This window comes from Lissotriton vulgaris, chromosome 6 (genome assembly GCF_964263255.1).
Source record: "Lissotriton vulgaris chromosome 6, aLisVul1.2, whole genome shotgun sequence".
NCBI lineage: Eukaryota > Metazoa > Chordata > Amphibia > Caudata > Salamandridae > Lissotriton > Lissotriton vulgaris.
Genome location: NC_141694.1, coordinates 1849333999 through 1849354891, shown reverse-complemented (window position 1 = coordinate 1849354891; position 20893 = coordinate 1849333999). Strand labels below are relative to the sequence as shown.

General features: G+C 47.2%; 1 protein-coding gene across 2 annotated transcripts in view; it reads left to right on the top strand.

The window, feature by feature from the left end:
* Positions 1-20893, top strand: part of GTF3C2 (general transcription factor IIIC subunit 2) — a 908247-nt gene that overhangs the window by 124221 nt on the left and 763133 nt on the right. Inside the window, exon 5 of one of the 2 annotated variants that reach the window (XM_086928162.1) lies at positions 20729-20826. In XM_086928162.1, coding sequence (XP_086784288.1) covers positions 20729-20826 — 98 coding nt within the window. The remainder of the gene's footprint in view (positions 1-20728; positions 20827-20893) is intronic. The other variant, XM_086928163.1, reaches the window with a different exon arrangement.

The following is a 20893-nucleotide window of genomic DNA, read 5'->3' as shown; positions in this document are numbered from 1 at the left end:
CTTTTGCCAATCTAGCCGTTAATATCTTAGAAAAAAGCTTGCTGTCCGCGTTGATAAGCGAGATTGGATGAAATGAAGCAGGTTCCAGCTCCGGCTTATCCTTTTTTTTCAGCAAAATGATCGTTGTAAACCGCCAGGAGTCTGGAGTCCTGCCCTGCTGCGCATCTCTCAGAGTTATTAAAAGATCCTCCCTGAGCTCCATCCAAAATATGCTATAGAACTCCAACGGAATAGAGTCAGGGCCAGCAGCCTTGTCGCTAGCTAATGAATTTAGAGCTTCCTCTACTTCTTCCCACTCAATGGGTGCTGCAAGTATCACATTTTGGTGATCCAAGATTCTTAAAGTACTAAGTTCCTCAGTAAAAGAACCGAACTCCGATTCCATCACTTGCGCACTGACTTTCCCAGTACATAGAGAAGGATAAAATTCTGAAAAAACTGACAAAACACCCTCTGGGGTATCTTGAATAACTCCCTGCACATCCTGGATCTTAACAATACGATTAGACAGGCCTCGCTGATAAAACCGCTTGGCCAGTACCCTGCCAGATCTTTCACCGTGCTCAAACATAGCCAATCTATACTGTAGATATTTAGCAGCAAGGTCCTGGCCGAGGAACTCAAGCAGAGAGGCTTTAATGCATGCGACCTGTATCTGCACCTGAGATGTATCCAAGCCCCCGGTAATAGCTGCCGTAAGCTGAACCTCTGCCTGACGTAGTTCATTCATGCGCAGCTTAATAGTTTCCTTGATTTGCTTCTGATGAAAAAGTGAAAAGCTTTTAGTTTCGCCGCTGACAGCAGCCTTCAACGAGTCCCAGGCTATGTTGCTAGGATCTGAGCCTCTGTTAATATTAAAAAATTCAATAACCCAGGGCCTCATATGGTCTAAATACGGTGCATCTAGCAACAACTTCCTCTCGAATGCGCACGGTCTAGGAATTCTAGCAGAGCCTGTCAAAAAGCAATTAATGGTCAATAAGTTATGGTCCGAAATAATTCTAGGGGACATAGAAATTGATGTGGTATCTGCCAGTTGATTTGAATGAAAAAGTAATCAAGACAGACTATTTTTTTTGTAAGGGGCAGAGAAATATGTGGTGCCATCTATATTCTTGCAGTGGTGAAATCAAAGATCAGTCATAAGATGTTCTTGAACTAGGCCTTGTAAAGCTCTACATACTCTGGGTTTCTGTCCAACATAAATCTGCCCCCCCACCACATTGAAATTTGCAGGTAGATTGATATTAAAGTCCCCACACAGGCATACGGGCTGGGGCCATAAAGCCAATTCAACATTTAAATGCTCTAATACCGCAGGATCATCCAGGTTGGAACAATACACTGCACAAAGCGTCAGGGGTGAGCCATTAACCCATAGCTCAGCTATTGCCAATCTCCCTTGGAGTCTTGACTAGATCTGACACAAGAGCCCAACCCACGTTTCATCAAAATTGCAACACCTCGTATCATAGAGGACTGCTGCGAACATACTATTAAATCAAACCCAGGAATTTTAAGACATTCCCTCTTATTCCAGGGAACATGGGTTTCCTGCAGACACAACACTTCTAAATGCAGCGCTTGGATTACCCGTGCAAACAAAGCACGCTTTTTCCTGTTATTTAAACCACATACATTCCATGAGGCTATATTTGCCCCAGTATTGGAACTTTCATAGATTCCCATGCTTTGTATCATTCCCCGTTGTCGGAATGGGAGCCTGGGTAAATAGAAAATACCTTAGTAGTAAGCATAAAGTGAAAAAATAGGCCTAGGCCTCATCTCATTTTGTAGATTATCCACCTCTTTTTGTAAAAGAGACCAAATTCTTGCAGTAGCCAATCAGAGCAGCTTCACCCCATAGAACCTTCCTGAGAGAACCTCAGAGCCTCAGATTTTCTACCGCACGTTGTGCAAGGGAGTCTCCATTGAGCTCTGCTCATTTTCTTCAATTCCAAGCTATTTTTTCTTCAACTTGTATCTCTTTTTTGTCATGTCTGACAAGGAGAAGAAAGCACTTTTCAGAGCCTGTGCTACTTGCTCAAAGAAGAGATTGTTTGTCGAGGACAAACATGAGGACTGCATATACTGCCTATATCCGGACCATAAAGCCACGGACTGCAAGATTTGCAGAACCTTCTCCACCAAGACCTTGAGGGATAGGGAAGGACGTCTCCTCACATGGCTTCAAAAGATGAAGGACCGCAAGGAACTTATGTCTTCAGACAGTGAGGGCTCCTCGTCGATGGTGTCATCTAAGAAGTCTAAGAAGAGGGGTAGGTCTCCCCCTTCTACTTCTGACGAGCCCCTTGTCAAGGCCTTACCAGGAACCTCTGATAGGTCTGACAGGCCTGCTTCCCTAAAATCTCCTCACCACGGTGAAAAGGAGAGGCAGGGAAAGCCTGAGGAGTCACAACCCTCTAAGAAGGCGAAGAAAGTTGCTCCTGTCACTTCACCACCCTCTGAAAGGGATAGAGGGGTGAAAAAGCCATCAACTGCAACTCAGGAGGTCGTTTCTGACAAAAAACAGCGTTCATCGATGGTGAAAACCACAGGTACGCCAACGATTTCTGTAAAAAAGGACTTTTCTGTGAAATTAGCCTCGTCGACGGGCTCGTCGACGACGACGGCACCTGCGCCGTCGACGTTGTGCAAGACACCTGATGCCAGTTTGTCGTCGACGAAAATCACTTTCTCCACGTCGACGACGACCAGAATCGCTTCGGCGACGACGACCGTGTCGACGACTCCTGTAACCTTGCTGCTGACGACCAGTTCGTCGACGATCCCGTCGACGCTCCATCCATCGTCGACGATGAGCTTCTCCTCGTCGACGGCACAATCCTCGACGACGAGCGCAGTTTCTTCGTCGGCGCTTCCGTCGACGACACAATCCATAAAGGCATTACCGTCGACGATGACCCCGTCGACGATGTCGTCGACGACTGAAAAATTCTGATGAAGACGCTTATAGCGACTATGGCCAAGCTTATAGCCCTTCTGACCTACAAGTTAAAGTTCAGGATATCAGTTCTAGGGAAGGAGAGATGGAACACCGACAATATGTTCCAGAGGATTATTATGGAGGACAGGAAATGCCTAGCATGCAAATCCCTTTGCAGAAACCTTCGCGTCAATCTCAACAAGAGATGGTGGCGATGCCAACCACTCTCATCTCGGATCTACAACTTATGTTGCAGGACTACCGAAGGCGATTTCCTACTCCTCAGGAGGTTCAACAGGTGCGCCCGCCGACACCTCCGCCTCAGCTATCACAGCCTGTGGCAGGACACTCTTTGCCTTCGAGGGGGCGTGAAACTGAGCCTGCAGAACATCCACAAGAGCTAGTGCCTGTTCATGATACAGATGATGATACTGCCTTGTCAGATGCGGACCAACAGGTGGACCCTGACCAAGACCAGAAAGTGGATTGGAATCCAGATGACCCTCGTGATCCGGACATCACAGAGCCTGATAATGCTACCTCTCCTCCAGCGGATGTTGGAGGTTTTCACAACTTAATGGAACGGGCTTCCAAGAGGTTGGGTCTCCCAGTTACCACGGTTCAGTCCGAATGTTTTTGTACGATTTCAAAGAACCATTCAGGAAATCCGTACGTTCAATCCCCATCATTGAACATGTTTGGTCTGAAGGCCTGAAGGCTATGCAAAATTCAGCCGCAGTCCTCCCGGTGCTTCCAAGACTGGAGAAAAAGTATAAGGCACCAGATGGCAGCCCGGTGTGTCTACTGGGTCAACCAAAACCGGACTCGGTCATTTCTCAGGCCGCACAGAGCAAATCAAAAAACCCATCCACGCCGCTAACTACGCCTCTGGATAAAGAGGGCAGGCGTTTAGACAATGTGGGTAAAAGATTCTCCACAATGGCCAGTCTTCTCGTTAGAGCGGCTAATGCTTTGGCGATTCTGCGGCTTTACGATCGCCAGATGTGGTGCGACCTCTCTCCGTTTGTGGAAGAACTGCAGGATTCCTCTAAGGAAGAGGTAAAGAAGATATTGCTGGAGGGAGAGCGAGCCTCTTCGGAGGTGATCGACTGCGCTATGGATATAGCAACCACAGCATTTTGAGCGCTGGCCGGCTCGGCGGTTCTGAAACGCCAAGGATGGTTGAGAGCCACGTGGTTCAGACAGGAGGTGCAGAATAAGATTTTTGATCTGCCATACGATGGAGAGATGCTATTTGGCAAACACGTGGATGACGCCCTCAGGGCATAAAGAAAGATACTGATACGGCCAAATCCTTAGGAACTTTACAATATCGCAAAGTACCCTTCAGAGGAGCAAGAGGTAGAGGATTCTCCACCTATAGAGGCGGCAATCAGCACCGCTACTCTTCTGGCTCACAACCTAGCCAAACATACAAACCCCAATACTCTCAGAGGGGTTCTTTCTCTCGCCAACAGCCGAGAGGACGACAAGGGCAACAAAGGAGAGACAATACCAGGAAACAATAGCGGTCAGGTGGCTCTTTCCACTGTTCCTGTGCTCTCATTAACACCAGTGCGGGGCAGGATTGCCCATTGCCTCAACAACTGGATGGTCCTAACAACAGACCAGTGGGTCCTACAGATTATCAAGGAAGGACACATGTTGGAGTTCCAAGATCTTCCTCCAACAAGAGCTCCAGACGCCTTTCCATCCAAACATCTCAAACTCCTTCATCTCGAGGCCCACCAACTCTTCACCAAGGGGGCAATAGAACCTGTACCCCTCTCCCAAAAGGGGAAAGGGTTCTATTCCAGGTTCTTCCTGGTTCGGAAGATGAGGGACAAGTGGCGTCCGATCTTAGATCTACGGCAGCTCAACACTTCTCATCAAGTTGTCCTTCAGGATGATCACTCTTCAGGACATCCTCCGCCTTCTCAATCCAGGGGACTACATGGCGACCCTAGATTTGGAAGACGCTTACTTCCACGTACCCATTCATCCAGCTCACAGGCAATACCTTCGGTTTACAGTAGGCAAGAGCCATTTTCAATTCAAAGTACTGCCTTTTGGTCTTTTTAAGGAGACCACAAGGGCAAGGGTGATAAACCCCAGAATTGAGAAGAAATACAAACCGGCACCTGGAGATCCTACGTATATCAAGGGGCAGTTGCCGTTGGACTCTTCGGTTTTTTCCAATGCCCGGAAGAGGGCGAACTCGCAAACAACAGCTGATGCTCCTCCCCCTGACAAGTAATCTAAAGTGCTAGAAGCATCAGGGAAAAGGGTGACAGCTCAAGCAGCCAATATCTGGCGCACCTCCAACACACAGGCACTCTTCGCCAGATGACAGGGCTCATTACGATACACTTGAAACCCTGTTACAACACTTGCCAGATGAGTATAAGGAGGCGGCAGAGATGCTAATACAAGAAGGCAAACTTATATCAAATGCATCTATCAAGTGTGCGCTGGACGCAGCAGACACCGCGGCCAGGGCTATTAATACAAGTGTGATGTTACGGAGACATGCCTGGCTAAGAATCTCCGGATTCAAGCCAGAGATACAAACCACCATACTGAATCAGCCTGTTAACCCTGATCACTTATTTGACCCTGGAGGTGGCCACCACCTTAGAGAAGATCAAAAAGGACACTGAGACTGCAAAGTCTATGGGGGCTCTACAGTCCCAGCAGTTCAGGGGTGGTTCTTTTCGTCGCTCCAACAATAGAGGAACTTCCAGAGTCCAGCTGTCCCAGCAGACACAATACAGTAAAGGAGGCACGCAGACCACCTACACCAAACAGAGTAGGGGTGGCTATCGTGGAAACAGCACCAAGGGCAGAGGTCGTGGTAACAACAGCTCCCGATCCTCCACCACTAACAAACAGTGACGTCTTGTCACTGCCCCCCGACCATTCCACACCGGTCGGGGGGAGACTGCAACAGTTCCTGCCGGTCTGGAAATCCATCACCACAGACAGGTGGGTGAGACAACTTATCCAGTACGGTTATTGTCTGGCGTTAACATCCACTCCACCCAACATACCCCCAAGACACCAACCTATGTCCACAGAGCATTTGCAATTATTGCACAGGAGGTACTCGTAATGCTGCAAAAAGGGGCCATAGAGCTCGTGCCTTCTGGAAGAAAAAGGTACAGGGGTGTACTCGCTGTACTTCTTGATCCCAAAAAAGGACGGGTCCCTCAGACCCATACTGGACCTCAGGCCCCTAAACCAGTACATTCTATCAGAACACTTTCACATGCTCACATTACAGCAGGTTCTACCGTTAGTCAGGGAGATTTCCTCGCAACATTAGATCTGAAGGATGCATATTTCCATATTCCACTACACCCGTCACACAGAAAATACCTCAGGTTCACCATTCAGGATCAGCATTATCAGTTCAGGGTCCTCCCTTTCGGAGTGACGACAGCACCCAGGGTGTTTACCAAGTGCCTGGCAACAGTGGCTGCACACCTACGGAGACAGAACGTTCATGTCTACCCGTATCTGGACGACTGGCTTATCCAGGCAAAGTCGGCCCAGCAGTTTGCCTCCCACATGTCCCACACCATTCACCTTCTTCACGATCCGGGGTTTTCACTGAATTATCCAAAGTCCCACCTTCAGCCCGCCCACGTACGGCAGTATTTGGGCGCGACAATAGATACTCTGGCAGCCAAAGCACAGCCAAATTCGGTGAGAATCAACAGCATGCAATTGCTGATACGACAATTCAAACCACAACACTCGCTTCCAGCACAAGTGTTCATGCAGTTGATAGGCATGATGGCCTCCTGCATCTTCATAGTCCCGCACGCGAGACTACACATGCGTCCGCTTCAGGAGTGCTTAGCACGTAAGTGGAATCAGGCTCACGGACAGTTGAAAGACTTAGTGGTTGGTGACCGGTCGTGCATACAACTCTCTGCATTGGTGGCATCCACAAAATCTTTGCAGGGGCCGACCGTTCCAGGAGCCTGTGCCACAGATTATTCTGACGACGGACGCATCTCTCCAAGGATGGGGAGCTCATGTACTCCATTACACAGTGCAGGGACTGTGGACACCGCAACAAAGGAAGATGCACATCAACCTTCTAGAACTGATGGCTATCTTCATGGCGATGAAAGCATTCAAAGTACATCTGTGCAACAAGGTTGTGTTGATCCGGACGGACAACATGACGGCCATGTACTACATATAGAAGCAGGGAGGTACACACTCTCCACAGTTGTCTCATCTGGCTCAGAGCATGTGGAAGTGGGCCATTCAGAGGAACATCTTCCTCATGGCAGAGCACCTCCCAGGCAAGGACAATCAGATGGCGGACCTGCTCAGCAGGTACAGCCACCAAATGCACGAGTGGGAGATACTTCCATCAGTACTCCAGCCGTACTTCCAGCAGTGGGGTCATCCAGAGATAGACCTGCTCGCCACAAAGGAAAACGCCAAATGCCAAAGATTTGCCGCCAGGTTTCCACACCCACAGTCGCAAGGCAATGCGATATGGATGAACTGGTCAGGCATATTTGCGTACGCTTTCCCCCCAGCACCTCTAATACCGCTGGTGGCACGCAAGCTGAAGCAACACTCGATGACGCTCATCCTGGTTGCTCCAACGTGGGCACGCCAACCATGGTACACCACGTTTCTAGAACTATCTGTGGTACCGCATCAAAGGCTGCACCTCACACCCAGGCTTTCGACGCAGAGCCATGGCGACATTCAGCATCCAGATCCGCAACAGCTCAACCTGGCGATCTGACACCTGAGGTCCTAGAATTTGGCTACCTCAACTTGCCTCCTGACTGTATGGATATCATAAGGGAGGCAAGAAAGCCCACCACCAGAGCATGTTATGCGGCAAAATGGAAGCGGTTTGTGCCGACCACAACATCAACCCGCTAGATGCATCTACTCACAACATCATTTGTTATCTGTTACATCTATACAAATGCAATTTGGCCTATGCTTCCATTCGTATACATTTGTCCGCAATAGCAGCTTATCTCCAAAACAGGCAGTATCTCTCGCTTTTCAGAGTGCCTGCCATTAAAGCCTTTCTGGAGGGACTCAAACGAGTTATTCCTCCCCGACACCCACCAGCTCCTGAATGGAACCTAAATGTGGTCCTCACCAGACCGATGGGTCCATCTTTTGAGCCTCTACACTCATGCGAGATTCAATTCTTGATGTGGAAAGTGGCTTTCCTAATAGCAATCACATCGCTACGACGAGTTAGTGAACTTCAGGCACTAACTATCCAGGAGCCATTCATACAGATTCACTCCAATAGGGTGGTACTCCGCACTAACCCTAAGTTTCTGCCTAAAGTGGTTTGGCAGTTCCATATCAATCAGACTATAGAACTTCCAGTGTTCTTCCAAAATCCTGAGTCAGTGGCGGAGAGAATGCTCCACACACTAGACGTCAACAGAGCTCTAATGTACTACATGGATAGGACCAAAGATTTTCGGAAAACAAAAAAACTATTTGTTGCCTTTTCGCCACAACACAAAGGCAACCCCATTTCCAAGGCAGGTATTGCCAGGTGGATTGTTAAGTGCATTCAGATTTGCTATCAAAAAGCCAAGCGCACATTACCGGTTCCCCCAAGGGCCCACTCCACGCGAAAGTTGGGGGCCTCCATGGCTTTCCTTGGAAATATTCCTTTAGAAGACATATGTAGAGCAGCCACATGGTCTACCACACACACATTTACAAAACACTACTGCGTAGATGTGCACTCCAAACAGCAAGCCGCTGTAGGGCAGGCTGGTCTAAAAACACTTTTTCAAACTGCTGCAGCTGGCACAGGCAGCCGCCGCTAATGGAGGGACTGCTATGTATTTTATGCACAGATATGAATTCAGCAGCCCACATGCCTCGAACCGAATATGCTACTTACCAGTATGCATCTGTTCTTGGCATGTAGGGCTGCTGACATTCATATCGCCCGCCCTCCTCCCCGGCGCCTGTAGCGGCTGCAGCACTTAGAATTCATCTTAGCATGGTCATCACTTACGGTGTTACACTCCATCTTTGCCACAATGGCTAAAAACAATCTGAGGATGGAGTCGATGCCCATGCGCACTGTAGTCCAGGGGAGGAGCCACCTATCTCGTGATACTTCGAAGACTCTTCCAGGACAACAGTGTGCAATCATCCGGACCCAATACTAGGCGGCGATCTATGCACAGATATGAATGTCAGCAGCCCTACATGCCAAGAACAGATGCATACTGGTAAGTAGCATATATTCGTTCAAGCATGTAACTCTATAAAAGATCCAGTCCTGGGAAAGATACAATTACTTGCATGTAAACACGGTTCTCCAAGCATTGATATTTTTCATTGATTCATAGCTGGCCACCCCTCAGCTGTGTTCATGAGGCCACTTTTAACTTGATGATGCAAGCTACAGAATTCAGACAGTTGATGCCTCTGGGAAGTGTTGTAACTCCTAACTTCTCACCTGATTGGCAGGACTTGATATTACCTCTGCCGGGTAAGGTCTAAACAGATCTTTAAGAAGTTAAAAACGTGGCTCTTTGCTCATACTGAAGGTCCTACCTGTGAGGACTAGTGCTGGGATACTCTTTGGAGCATCTGAACGCTTTATAAATACTGTTTTATCCTCGACATCGTAGAGGGAGGTGTCTTGGCTGCTTGCACTCACTAACTATTTCCAGTTGGTATTCATTGTCAGTTGATCTGTTTGAATTCTGCTCTGTTAACATAGTCTTTTGAGAGCTCTCTGCCTGATGTAGGAAAATATTTCAAGTTTATGAATTTATAAAGGATCCAGTGATGGAGAACTGTATGTACAGATAAGTAACTTCTTTTCACTACATCAGATTAACATTTTCAGACAAACGCTCCTTATTTTTCTGAATACAAGACAATTCTGTTTTCTTTTACTGAAAAACTAATATCCTTAAAACCCCCTGTCCCCAATAATTTTGGCCTTTTTCATAGTAACACCTTATTAAATTCTGGCTTCTCATTTAGTGTCTTCATGATTCCACCCTCAAATACCAGAAAATTAATTTGACCAAGTACTCCTATCTGGTACCCGCACAAATGGACAGAGCCAAACTCTTATACCTATGTCATGATTTTATAATAGAGAAGCTGACCATATGCCAATAGTAGTCAACAAATCTTCGAGACACCTACTGTATACCAGGATGACTTTCAGAAGCCAGGCCTGGCCACAACATTCTAGGAATAACACAATCCTGTGGGAACATAATGCTGCAATAAGGAAAGTAAGTCCACTTTACTGCAGGGCTGAATGGGGAAAATGTAGGTGGTTACCTGTTGACATTGGGTTTCAGCTACCTGCACACCAGGGCAATACAACAAAACTCATACACACACTTTCTCAAGGCAAAACCCGTGCTCACTCACTGTTCTTTTTCCTTGCTCCCCACCTCAAACTTTTCCGGCCCACAAATGAACATATCGGCCCAATCATGCTGTAAAACCCAAACACTGCTATCTCCTCTTCCACCTTCCTTCAAGTCAGTGACGCCAAGGATTGCTGAACAGGTGTCTGCCTTTTCCAGACTCCAGAGCAGGTTACGATATCAGAAAAGGGTCAGTGATTGTCAGACTTTGACCCTTGGAGGACAGGGTGGGTGTGGCAGAATCTCTCCCACTCACAATATGTTTCCTTAATGTGGCTGTAAGGGATTTTGCCCAGAGAGCTGGAACCCCACTTCATTTATCTGTAGACGTTTTGTATGCTAACAAGCATAATACCTGGAGTCTAGTGGGACTTTCCAGTCTTCATGGGTGAAGATTGGGTTGAACACTCGAATATGCCCACAGAAGGATGGAAAAGTGTTTTGCCCAAAGAGATGGGGGGCAGGTGATGCCCCATACCAGAAATAGCTGACATCCTACTTCATTATTTGTAATATTTTGTGATGTCTTTCAGCACCCCCCCCCCTCTGCCCTCCCCAGTAAGAAAGATATAGGCAAAACAGCACTCAGTTGCCCCCAAGATGGCTGATGGTAGAAAGAGGGGTTATCCCCCCAGCTTCATTGATCAGACAGAATTCCAAATATTTTAATCCCCATTCTGGTCTTAACCCTTCAGAAATCCTGATGGTATCTCCCAGTTTTGGGGAGCTAAGTCCTTTTGAATTGGAGGCAGCTCTCCACCAACAAATAATCCCTGGTGGTCTGTAGCTGAATCTTGCTTGGTAATAGTAAATACCTGAGCACAAATTATTTGCAGGCAGTATTACTGGAGATAAGAGTGTATCCTCTTTCCAGCGCTACCTTTCCTTTGTCTTCGGACCTAGCTACAGGTCAAAATGCAGCAGCTCTTTTCCAACTTCCTTCAGTAGCTTGTGAGTAATCCACTTGTTGACGTACGTAGTGCATGTGTGGTGTCCTAAGTTGAAATCAATACCAGTTGTGGCAGCAGAAGTGCTTCCTCTGCCAGTCTACCCGAGGCATTTAGTAGGGAACCGTCTGGTGAGATTAAATTGATGTGTGTTGAGCCACCATCAAGGGAGTGAAAAGTGGTTTACTGCTACAACATAAAAAGTTTCATTTGGGAATTTCCATGTTAAATGTAAAAACACCTTATTTGAGCCCTTTACCTTTTTACTTTGTCCTCCTTCACTACTGTGCATCATTTTAGGATTTATTAAAGTCAGAATGTTTTTTGGTTGTTGAGGAGTGGAAGAGACAAACCTATAAAGCAAAACAGGCTTTCCCTGTGTGTTGTCAACCTTGAATACAGAGGCACAAATGAGACCTCTAATTGATATACGTGAACCTTTAGGCACATCTTATGGGACATTAATGATTTGGTAAATAAGCCTCTATTTTCCTTGATAGTCTGAGTGCTTTCCCTGTGTTGTGGAAGTGTGACTGGGTTGTATTCCGCTTTAGGTGTCCGTATATAGGTTTTCCTGAAACATGTCCTTATATAGGCACAATTTGCATTGCCCTTATATAGACATAAGATCCCAATCCTTATTTAGGCATTAGCCATGCTATCCAAATACAGGCATGGTCCCCTACATCCGTCCACCCCAACGTCACAATGAGTTCTTAGAAACCACACCCTTAAGCTCGTGGGAGTTTCCCCTAGCACAGGATGATTGATTTCTCCAAGAACTCATTTATTATGCACGAACCGCTATTCCTTAAGGGTTAATTCCTGACGCCTTCCTCTGACCGACTTTACGTCAATGCTAACATTCCAAGGCACCTACCAGTTATAAAAATACCTTCCCTTGCCCAAGCAAGTGGGAGGAGACCTCGACTTTAGAGGAGCCCGTGTCCGGGCCTGATGCACCGACAAGAGACGCTGTCATCCCTGCTCGCAGAGAATCCAGCTTCCAGTGTTCTGACTCCCTTCGCAGGGTGTTAGAGTTCGAGACCCGGAAAGAGATACCCACCGCTCTCATTCTCAACGTATGGAGCCGACTAGAACCTAGAGGGACTCTTGGCATACAAGCATACAAATTTGGTATACAAACTTGGCATGCTATTCTCTACCAGACTATAACATACCATACTATAGAATGCATCACCTACTTCACACCTTGTACTACACTTAGAATAGGTACACTGGAGTAGAACTAGTTAGAGAAGCATCTGATGAGTACTCGCATTTTTAGCTTGTTATTTATGTATATGAATATATGTGTCCTAGCTAAAAGATCATGCTAGCACAGTATTATTTCTTTCTAGTGCTTATGCTGTACATAATATATCTTGCATACTGTATTACGATTGTAACCGCTCATATCTCTTACACGAGAAACAAGACTGCTCAATAAATCCTTTTATTGAAACGCCCGTCTATTCTTCATGCAACTCTGAAGAAACTAAGCATGCACGATTGACTGAGTGAAACTGTTATCTGTTGTTTCCACGGTTCTGAGAGTGTTCTGATTCTAAAGGGAAACAAAGTTGTCATGTTTATGTGGTTGCCAGAAACTACTCCCTTCTTGTATACAAGGAGTTTCTAATGGCCTCTGAGTTAGCTGGCACACAAAGTAATTAAGTTTAATATACTCGATAGGGGCATACTGACCTGAGTCCTATGCCAAATCTATAGGGTATATTATTACAATGCGCAGAGCCTATTCGGGAAATAGGAACTTCAATACAACTGTTTGGCTGGAGTTTATGAAATAGGATTTTAATATTGACCTAGACAGAAAAGGAAATTATTTTGGCAATCATTGTTAAGTTCCAGCTGAGCAGAGATTTTAATTGTTTGAAGAACCTTTTTTTAACAATAGAGGCTGAAAACTCTCCTCAAGTATTTCAAGTTATCTGGATCCACAGTTTTTAGGTCTCGGCTAGAAACGCGCGAAGCGCGTTCTCGCCAGAGAACTATAGCGATCGTTTCAGCTGAGAAAATCCGAGAAAATGATACAAGAGCTGTGCACGCGCGCAGCATTGTGAATGGGAGAGGGAGCGACAAGAGCTGGCCACGCGCAGATTTGGTTGCGCGCACGCTCATGGCGCCAGTGTCTCCGCCGCACGCCGATAACTGTTCTCTTCCTGGCCGGCTTCACGGAAGGCAGCATGGCGTGCGGTGCCACTCTGAAGCGGCCCATGGAGTTCGAGGCCCTGCTTAGCCCCCAGTCCCAGTCCCCTAAGCGTAGGAGGTGCACCCCGCTGCCTGGGTCCCCTGGGGGACATTCCCCGCAGCGGTGCGGTCTGATTTCCCACGGCGAGGAACAGCCTCATTGAACACCACCGCTTCTGCCTTTCGTTGGGGAGCGACTCCTCACCCCAGGTAACTGCAGAGGAGGCTCAGGCCGGGTGGCACAGGGAAAGCGACGACATGGGGGTTATCCGGGGACAGCGAACTGGGACACCGTGATTGATGGTGGTCTATCAAACTGGGAGTAGAAAACAAGAATTCAATGGTAATTTATAGAAATTACCATCAACGCAGGAGAAGCTCCAAATTCAACGTGTGTCCGTCTTCTAAATGAGCAATGCTGTTTTGTGGGGTGTGAGTGCAGGGCTTCACTGTTGGTTAATATTTTGGTGTGGGTAGCTGCACAGAGAGTTAAGTTTCTGGATGTAAGTATCGGCTGCAGTCGAGCTCGGCACGGGACTGACGCAGTTATTCACACAGCTCTGATGATGCACCTCGGGCACGGGGCTGACGCAGTTATTCACACAGCTGTGATGATGCACCTCGGGCTTGGGGCTGACGCAGTTATTCACACAGCTCTGATGATGCACCTCAGGCACGGGGCTGACGCAGTTATTCACACAGCTCTGATGATGCACCTCGGGCACAGGACTGACGCAGTTATTCACACAGCTCTGATGATGCACCTCGGGCACGGGGATGACGCAGTTATTCACACAGCTCTGATGATGCACCTCGGGCGCGGGGCTGGCGCAGTTATTCATACAGCTCTATTGATGCACCTCAGGCACCGGGCTGACGCAGTTTTTCACTTAGCTCTGATGATGCACCTCGGGCACGGGGCTGACGCAGTTATTCACACAGCTCTGATGATGCATCTCGGGCACAGGGCTGACGCAGTTATTCACACAGCTCTGATGATGCACCTCAGGCACGGGGCTGACGCAGTTATTCACACAGCTCTGATGATGCACCTCGGGCACGGGGCTGACGCAGTTATTCACATGGCTCTGTTGATACACCTCGGGCACGGGGCTGACGCAGTTATTCACACAGCTCTGATGATGCACCTCGAGCACGGGGCTGACACAGTTATTCACACAGCTCTGATGATGCACCTCAGGCACGGGGCTGACGCAGTTATTCACATCTCTGATGATGCACCTCGGGCACGGGGCTGACGCAGTTATTCACACAGCTCTGATAATGCACCTCAGGCAGGTGCTCACAGCTGTTATTATTCACACAACTCTGATGATGCACCGCAGGCACGGGGCTGACGCAGTTATTCACACAGCTCTGATGATGCAACTCAGGCACAGGCTCACAGCTGTTATTATTCACACAGCTCTGTTGCGCTCTCTAATACTCTTTACTAATAACTCTCTCCTACTCACTATCGACTTCTCACTCTACTACTTACTGTGTGTGTGGGTGCTAATGCAATAGGTCTCGCATATGTACGTAATGAAGCTATTGGCAATGTAAATGACAATGCCATTTATTTATGATTTAAAAAAAAAAATAATGAGCAATGCCAATAGCTCTACCTTTAATGCTGCCGAGACCATTGCATTGTAAATGCCTATTTCTATGTGAAAAGGTATTGTAGTATTCGTGACATCTGAGGTTCTACACCGCCAGTTTATGATGCATTAAGAAGCTTAGTGGTGAAGTGAGTGATGGCTGGCTGGCACAATTCGATTGCTTTTCTGTTGCCAATATGTACAAGGATTAGGGAAATGTTTAAGCCCTTATTATTTTAGTGAAAATTATAGTCTGTTCTGGTGCAACCACTAGGAGGTAGGTCGATAAGAATTGTTTTGCGACAGTTCTGTTAAGGAGGATGATGATGTGAAGCCAACCCACTGTGAGGTTGTTGATTTGTACATGGATAATTTTTTATCTTTTGTGGCTGAGTTACCTTGAACCACCTTGGAGAAGATTTAGTTTGCCATCATAGCCTCATAGCCAGAAGAGCTCCTCTCGTTCTTGGAGGGTGGTAGCGTGTCGGGGGAAGGGGGGGGGCACGGGGGGAGGCTGAAGATGCTTGCTGGATTGGTAATGGATATGACCTGGCAGTTCAAAGTTGATTATGTGATTCAGAAGCAGTGGTTACCAGTGGAAGATCTGGTCAATCTGAAGAGAAGTGGGTAAGCAGAAGTAATGAGGGTTGGGGCAACTAGAATGGAAAACCTGCTTGTGGAGGAATTTATATCAGGAAAGGAACAAGGAAGAGAAAGAGTAACACTGTGAGATTGTGCAAGGTAGGCTTTAAAGGTAACATCTATGGTGGGAAGGATAAGGTGTAGGCAGTAGGGTAGTTTACAACAGGAGTGGATCAGAAACCTGTTGGAATGCAGATGGGGCTGGAAGCAAATAGAACACTGGGTGCGAACTGGAGATCTGTGGGGTTTTTACTCTTTGTCTTGCTGGTGCACCTGCTCCTATCAAATATGTTGAGAGTGCTGGTGGAGACGAGCGCATTTGATTTATTCTCAGCTAATTGTCCACTACACACAATTGAACATTGGTTGTGATTCTCTTGAATAAAACAGCTGTTACTATGAAACTCTCTTTTAAAACCTGTTTGTGTGGATAAGCAGGCGTGTTCTAAACGCACATTCAGGACCTTTTCGGCATCCTGACCAAGGTCTAGTCTCTCACTAGAAAGCAAACCTACAATATAGAGCAGCATCAATAAGATGTAAAGATGGTGGTACCCCCAAAGTTTCTCACAAAGTCCAATTAATACAACCTATTCGTATACCTATAAACCGCACTTTGGAATTTGGGAATCTCTGTTCCTTGATAAGTGTGGGCACCAAATGACTGAGACATTTTTGTACTATTGCATAGTAAGGGAGAAAAACTGTATTAATGCAGTTAGGGTAGTTAAGGCCCTAATGCTTCAGAGAGGACTACAGTCATTTAAGTTTCTTCTATGTACAGCAGGTTTCGAAATTGTTTATCCATACATTCACATTTATAAGCAGTTAGAAACTTTTTCTTACTCAGTTACAAGTGTTAGGTGTTTCACTATTAGGTAATGTAAATACAATTCATATAGCGCAACCCATTCCCGGAATCGTCTTAGCGCTGTGGGGGTCCAGCTAAAGGCAGTGGCAATGTCTGCAGCGGTTTGAACAAGTGTTCCGGATGCCTTCTAATCCTGTGTGAAGAGCCATATTTTTAGGGCTTTTTTAAAACTAAATAGGGAGGGGGCTGTTTTTAGTGTCAGTGGTACACTGTTCCAGAGTATCGCAGTAGCCCTGAAACCCCACCCCCCCATGGCCTTCCTGAATGGGGGGACCGTCATTTTCTTGGCAGTGCCCGAGTGCAGTGCTCTGACTGGTACATACCATTTAAGTCTCCTCTTGAAATGGTCTGGCCTGAATCCGTGCAGGGATTTATATGCCATCTTTTCAAAAGACCTGATGCAAGAGTGAGGTAGAGACTATTGCAGTAGTCAATCCTTGTGAGGACCAAAGCCATGGTTACGGTTTTTAAAAGTTCTGGAGGCAGAAATTGTCCTTTTTTAGGTCTCGGCTAAGCGCGCGGAAGCGCACGTTCTCGCCGAGAACTTATTGTCGGCGGGTGTGCTTCCCAGGAGACACACACTCCTGGCCGCGCGCATCTCTTGGAGGCGATTTCAAACGGACACACGCACAAGCACGAGCGCTCAGTGGTGCGCTGAATGTACTTTTTTTCGCCTCTGCTCAGCAGAAAGTAGCTTTTTCCCTTTCGCTTTCAGTTTCGTTTTTTGTTATACTGTGGCATTGTGACTGTCGGCTACGTGCAGAACCAAGCTGCATTTGAATTACAATACCGTGTGCGTTTACATGCTGTCGGCTACATGCAGAGGCAAGCTGCATTTTAATACAATCCAACGCGCTCGCTGTGGGCAGCTGCTGTCGTGCATTCACACAGACACACACACACACACAAGCGACCACGCACGCACATACAGACACCCCCCACACATACACACACACACGAGCGCTCCCCCCCCACCCCCCCCCCTCCCCGTCGCACACAGACACACACACAAGTTCACCAAGACCCCCCCCGCCCTTTCTAACTTACCGGGCCAATCTCAGGGGACTCCGCCGCTGCGGCTCTTGCCAGCTCCTTTCACGGGGCTCCCTCTTGGTCAAGGGAGCCCCGCAACACTTGCATAACCTTCCGCTGGCGGCCCGGGGCTCTCCACCGCTCACAGGAGCCCCGGGCCGCGATACGCATTTAGTCCGCCTGCCTCCTTTTCCGGTCCGGACGCCGCCCCACCCCCGTCACAGGCGATATTGCCTGACTTCCGGTGCGTGCGCCAATGGAGACACAACACTGCAGAAAGGTGTGTTTTAAAGGAAGTTCATGAAAAAATATTATAATCCTAAATAATTATCATTGTGTAAATTAATGCTTCAGCTGTCTAGTTAAAGCAAATGACATAAGTGGAAAGTAGTTACTGAAACCAAAAGCTCAAATGCAATCGAGTGAAGCAATTAAATAAAAAAGTACATGCTCCACTCAAACATTAATACTAGCTTTAAACATTTCCAGTGGAAACAAGCATTGGGACAGTCAATAGGTCTCTCCGGTGGAACCGATTGGCTATGGCTATGGTTTTTAGCTATGCTGAACAAGAGTTTGCCAGTGCCCTGAAGAGACCGGCACTTTCAAACTCCGGTCTCCCACCAACATCACAACAAAAACTTTTTCATCCATTGGGGTAAGATGGATAAAAGAAATGGTGCAAGACTTAGGGGCGTAATAATATTTTTAAGGTATGTAAGTATCAGGAGGGTTCTCTGGCTTCAATTGCTCATTATAGAGGTAAACGCTATATGGCAGTCAAAGGTTTAAGCAAGACTATTTAATAAAGGGGTTCATGTTTTGCATTTCAAAGTACAAGTATTATTTTTTTACTACAGGGCAACATCTCTAAAATGCCTCCCAAGGGAGACAGACAGGTGCACGAGCTGCTTAGGGTATGTGGACGCGCTTTGCAGAGTGCAGAGTTGTGAGTGCAGAGTTGTGAGTGCAGAGTTGTGAGTGCAGAGTTGTGAGTGCAGAGTTGTGAGTGCAGAGTTGTGAGTGCAGAGTTGTGAGTGCAGAGTTGTGAGTGCAGAGTTGTGAGTGCAGAGTTGTGAGTGCAGAGTTGTGAGTGCAGAGTTGTGAGTGCAGAGTTGTGAGTGCAGAGTTGTGAGTGCAGAGTTGTGAGTGCAGAGTTGTGAGTGCAGAGTTGTGAGTGCAGAGTTGTGAGTGCAGAGTTGTGAGTGCAGAGTTGTGAGTGCAGAGTTGTGAGTGCAGAGTTGTGAGTGCAGAGTTGTGAGTGCAGAGTTGTGAGTGCAGAGTTGTGAGTGCAGGGTGCAGAGTTGTGAGTGCAGGGTGCAGAGTTGTGAGTGCAGGGTGCAGAGTTGTGAGTGCAGGGTGCAGAGTAGTGAGTGCAGGGTGCAGGGTGCAGAGTAGTGAGTGCAGGGTGCAGGGTGCAGAGTAGTGAGTGCAGAGTGCAGGGTGCAGAGTAGTGAGTGCAGAGTGCAGGGTGCAGAGTAGTGAGTGCAGAGTGCAGGGTGCAGAGTAGTGAGTGCAGAGTGCAGGGTGCAGAGTAGTGAGTGCAGAGTAGTGAGTGCAGAGTAGTGAGTGCAGAGTAGTGAGTGCAGAGTAGTGAGTGCAGAGTAGTGAGTGCAGAGTTGTGAGTGCAGAGTAGTGAGTGCAGAGTAGTGAGTGCAGAGTAGTGAGTGCAGAGTTGTGAGTGCAGAGTTGTGAGTGCAGAGTTGTGAGTGCAGAGTTGTGAGTGCAGAGTTGTGAGTGCAGAGTTGTGAGTGCAGAGTTGTGAGTGCAGAGTTGTGAGTGCAGAGTTGTGAGTGCAGAGTTGTGAGTGCAGAGTTGTGAGTGCAGAGTTGTGAGTGCAGAGTTGTGAGTGCAGAGTGCAGGGTGCAGAGTAGTGAGTGCAGAGTGCAGGGTGCAGAGTAGTGAGTGCAGAGTGCAGGGTGCAGAGTAGTGAGTGCAGAGTGCAGGGTGCAGAGTAGTGAGTGCAGAGTGCAGGGTGCAGAGTAGTGAGTGCAGAGTAGTGAGTGCAGAGTGGTGAGTGCTGTTGAGTGCAGAGTGCTGTGTATTGGCAATGTAAATGACAATGCCATTTATTTATGATTTAAAGAAAAAAAAGAAATGTCATGAGCAATGCCAATAGCTCTACCTTTAATGATGCCGAGACCATTGCATTGCAAATGCTTGTTTGTAAGCCCTAGGGAGCAGAAAGAGGCAGAGTTAATTTTATTAACTTGGTTCTTGAATTTCAGTTCGCTGTCTACCAAGAATCCCAGGTTCTTTACTTTAGTTGAGGGTGTGGGCCGTGTGTTGAGCTCTGGAGGCCATCAGTCCGGTGTCCAAAGAGAGGGTTTGTTGCCGAAGATGATAACCTCGGTTTTAGAGGCATTCAATTTCAGTTGCTCACCTTGCTCATGCATAAGCTGAAGGCCTCGCCCATGTTGTTTTCACTGTTTGCCAGTGACACCACAATTGGGTGTCATCCACGTAAGACACTAAAGTAAAGCCGGACTTTTGATAATTGACGCATTTGACCCCTGGGGCACTCCACATGGCAAGGAGACTAAATTGCCCATTGGTACATGTAGTTGGTTAGCCAAAAATGATTTCAGGAGTTCCAACGCTGTGCCCCTAATTCCCAGACCTCGCATACGGTCAGTCAGGATCTCATGACTGACTGCATCAAAAGCAGCGGAGAGATCCAACAAGATCAGCGCCACCGCCCCCCCCCCCTCTGTCAAGAATCTCTCGTATATCTTCAGTTGCTACCACAAGAGCTGACTGTGCTATGATTTTTTCTAAAACCATGTTGTGTGTCGAGCTTCAGCAGCCAGCTTCAAAATTACTGATGTACAATGAAGAAGTCCCCAATATTATTTCTTAATCTTGCTTTTGTTTCTTCATTTTTTATTAACATGGAGTTGTTGACCTTGGACTTTCCTCTCAATTGTGCTAAGAGGATGTGACAGGAAATGAGAGTGAATCGCCTGTTTTAATTTAACAAATAATGCAAGATAATTACTTTGAAATTGTAACAGAGAAAAATCCAGGTTTTGTTTTTCTTGTTTTGAAAGCAGAACTTGAAGTTCCCACAGAAAGGAACAGCTCCAAATGGTCTTCCCAACACCGTCATGCTGCCTATTTGGAAGTGTTCCAGAGTAACCATGGAGCAGTAAGTATGCCTGACTTTGTATTCGTCCATTCCTGTAGAGTCTGGTGTGCACGCAGAATAATGGAAT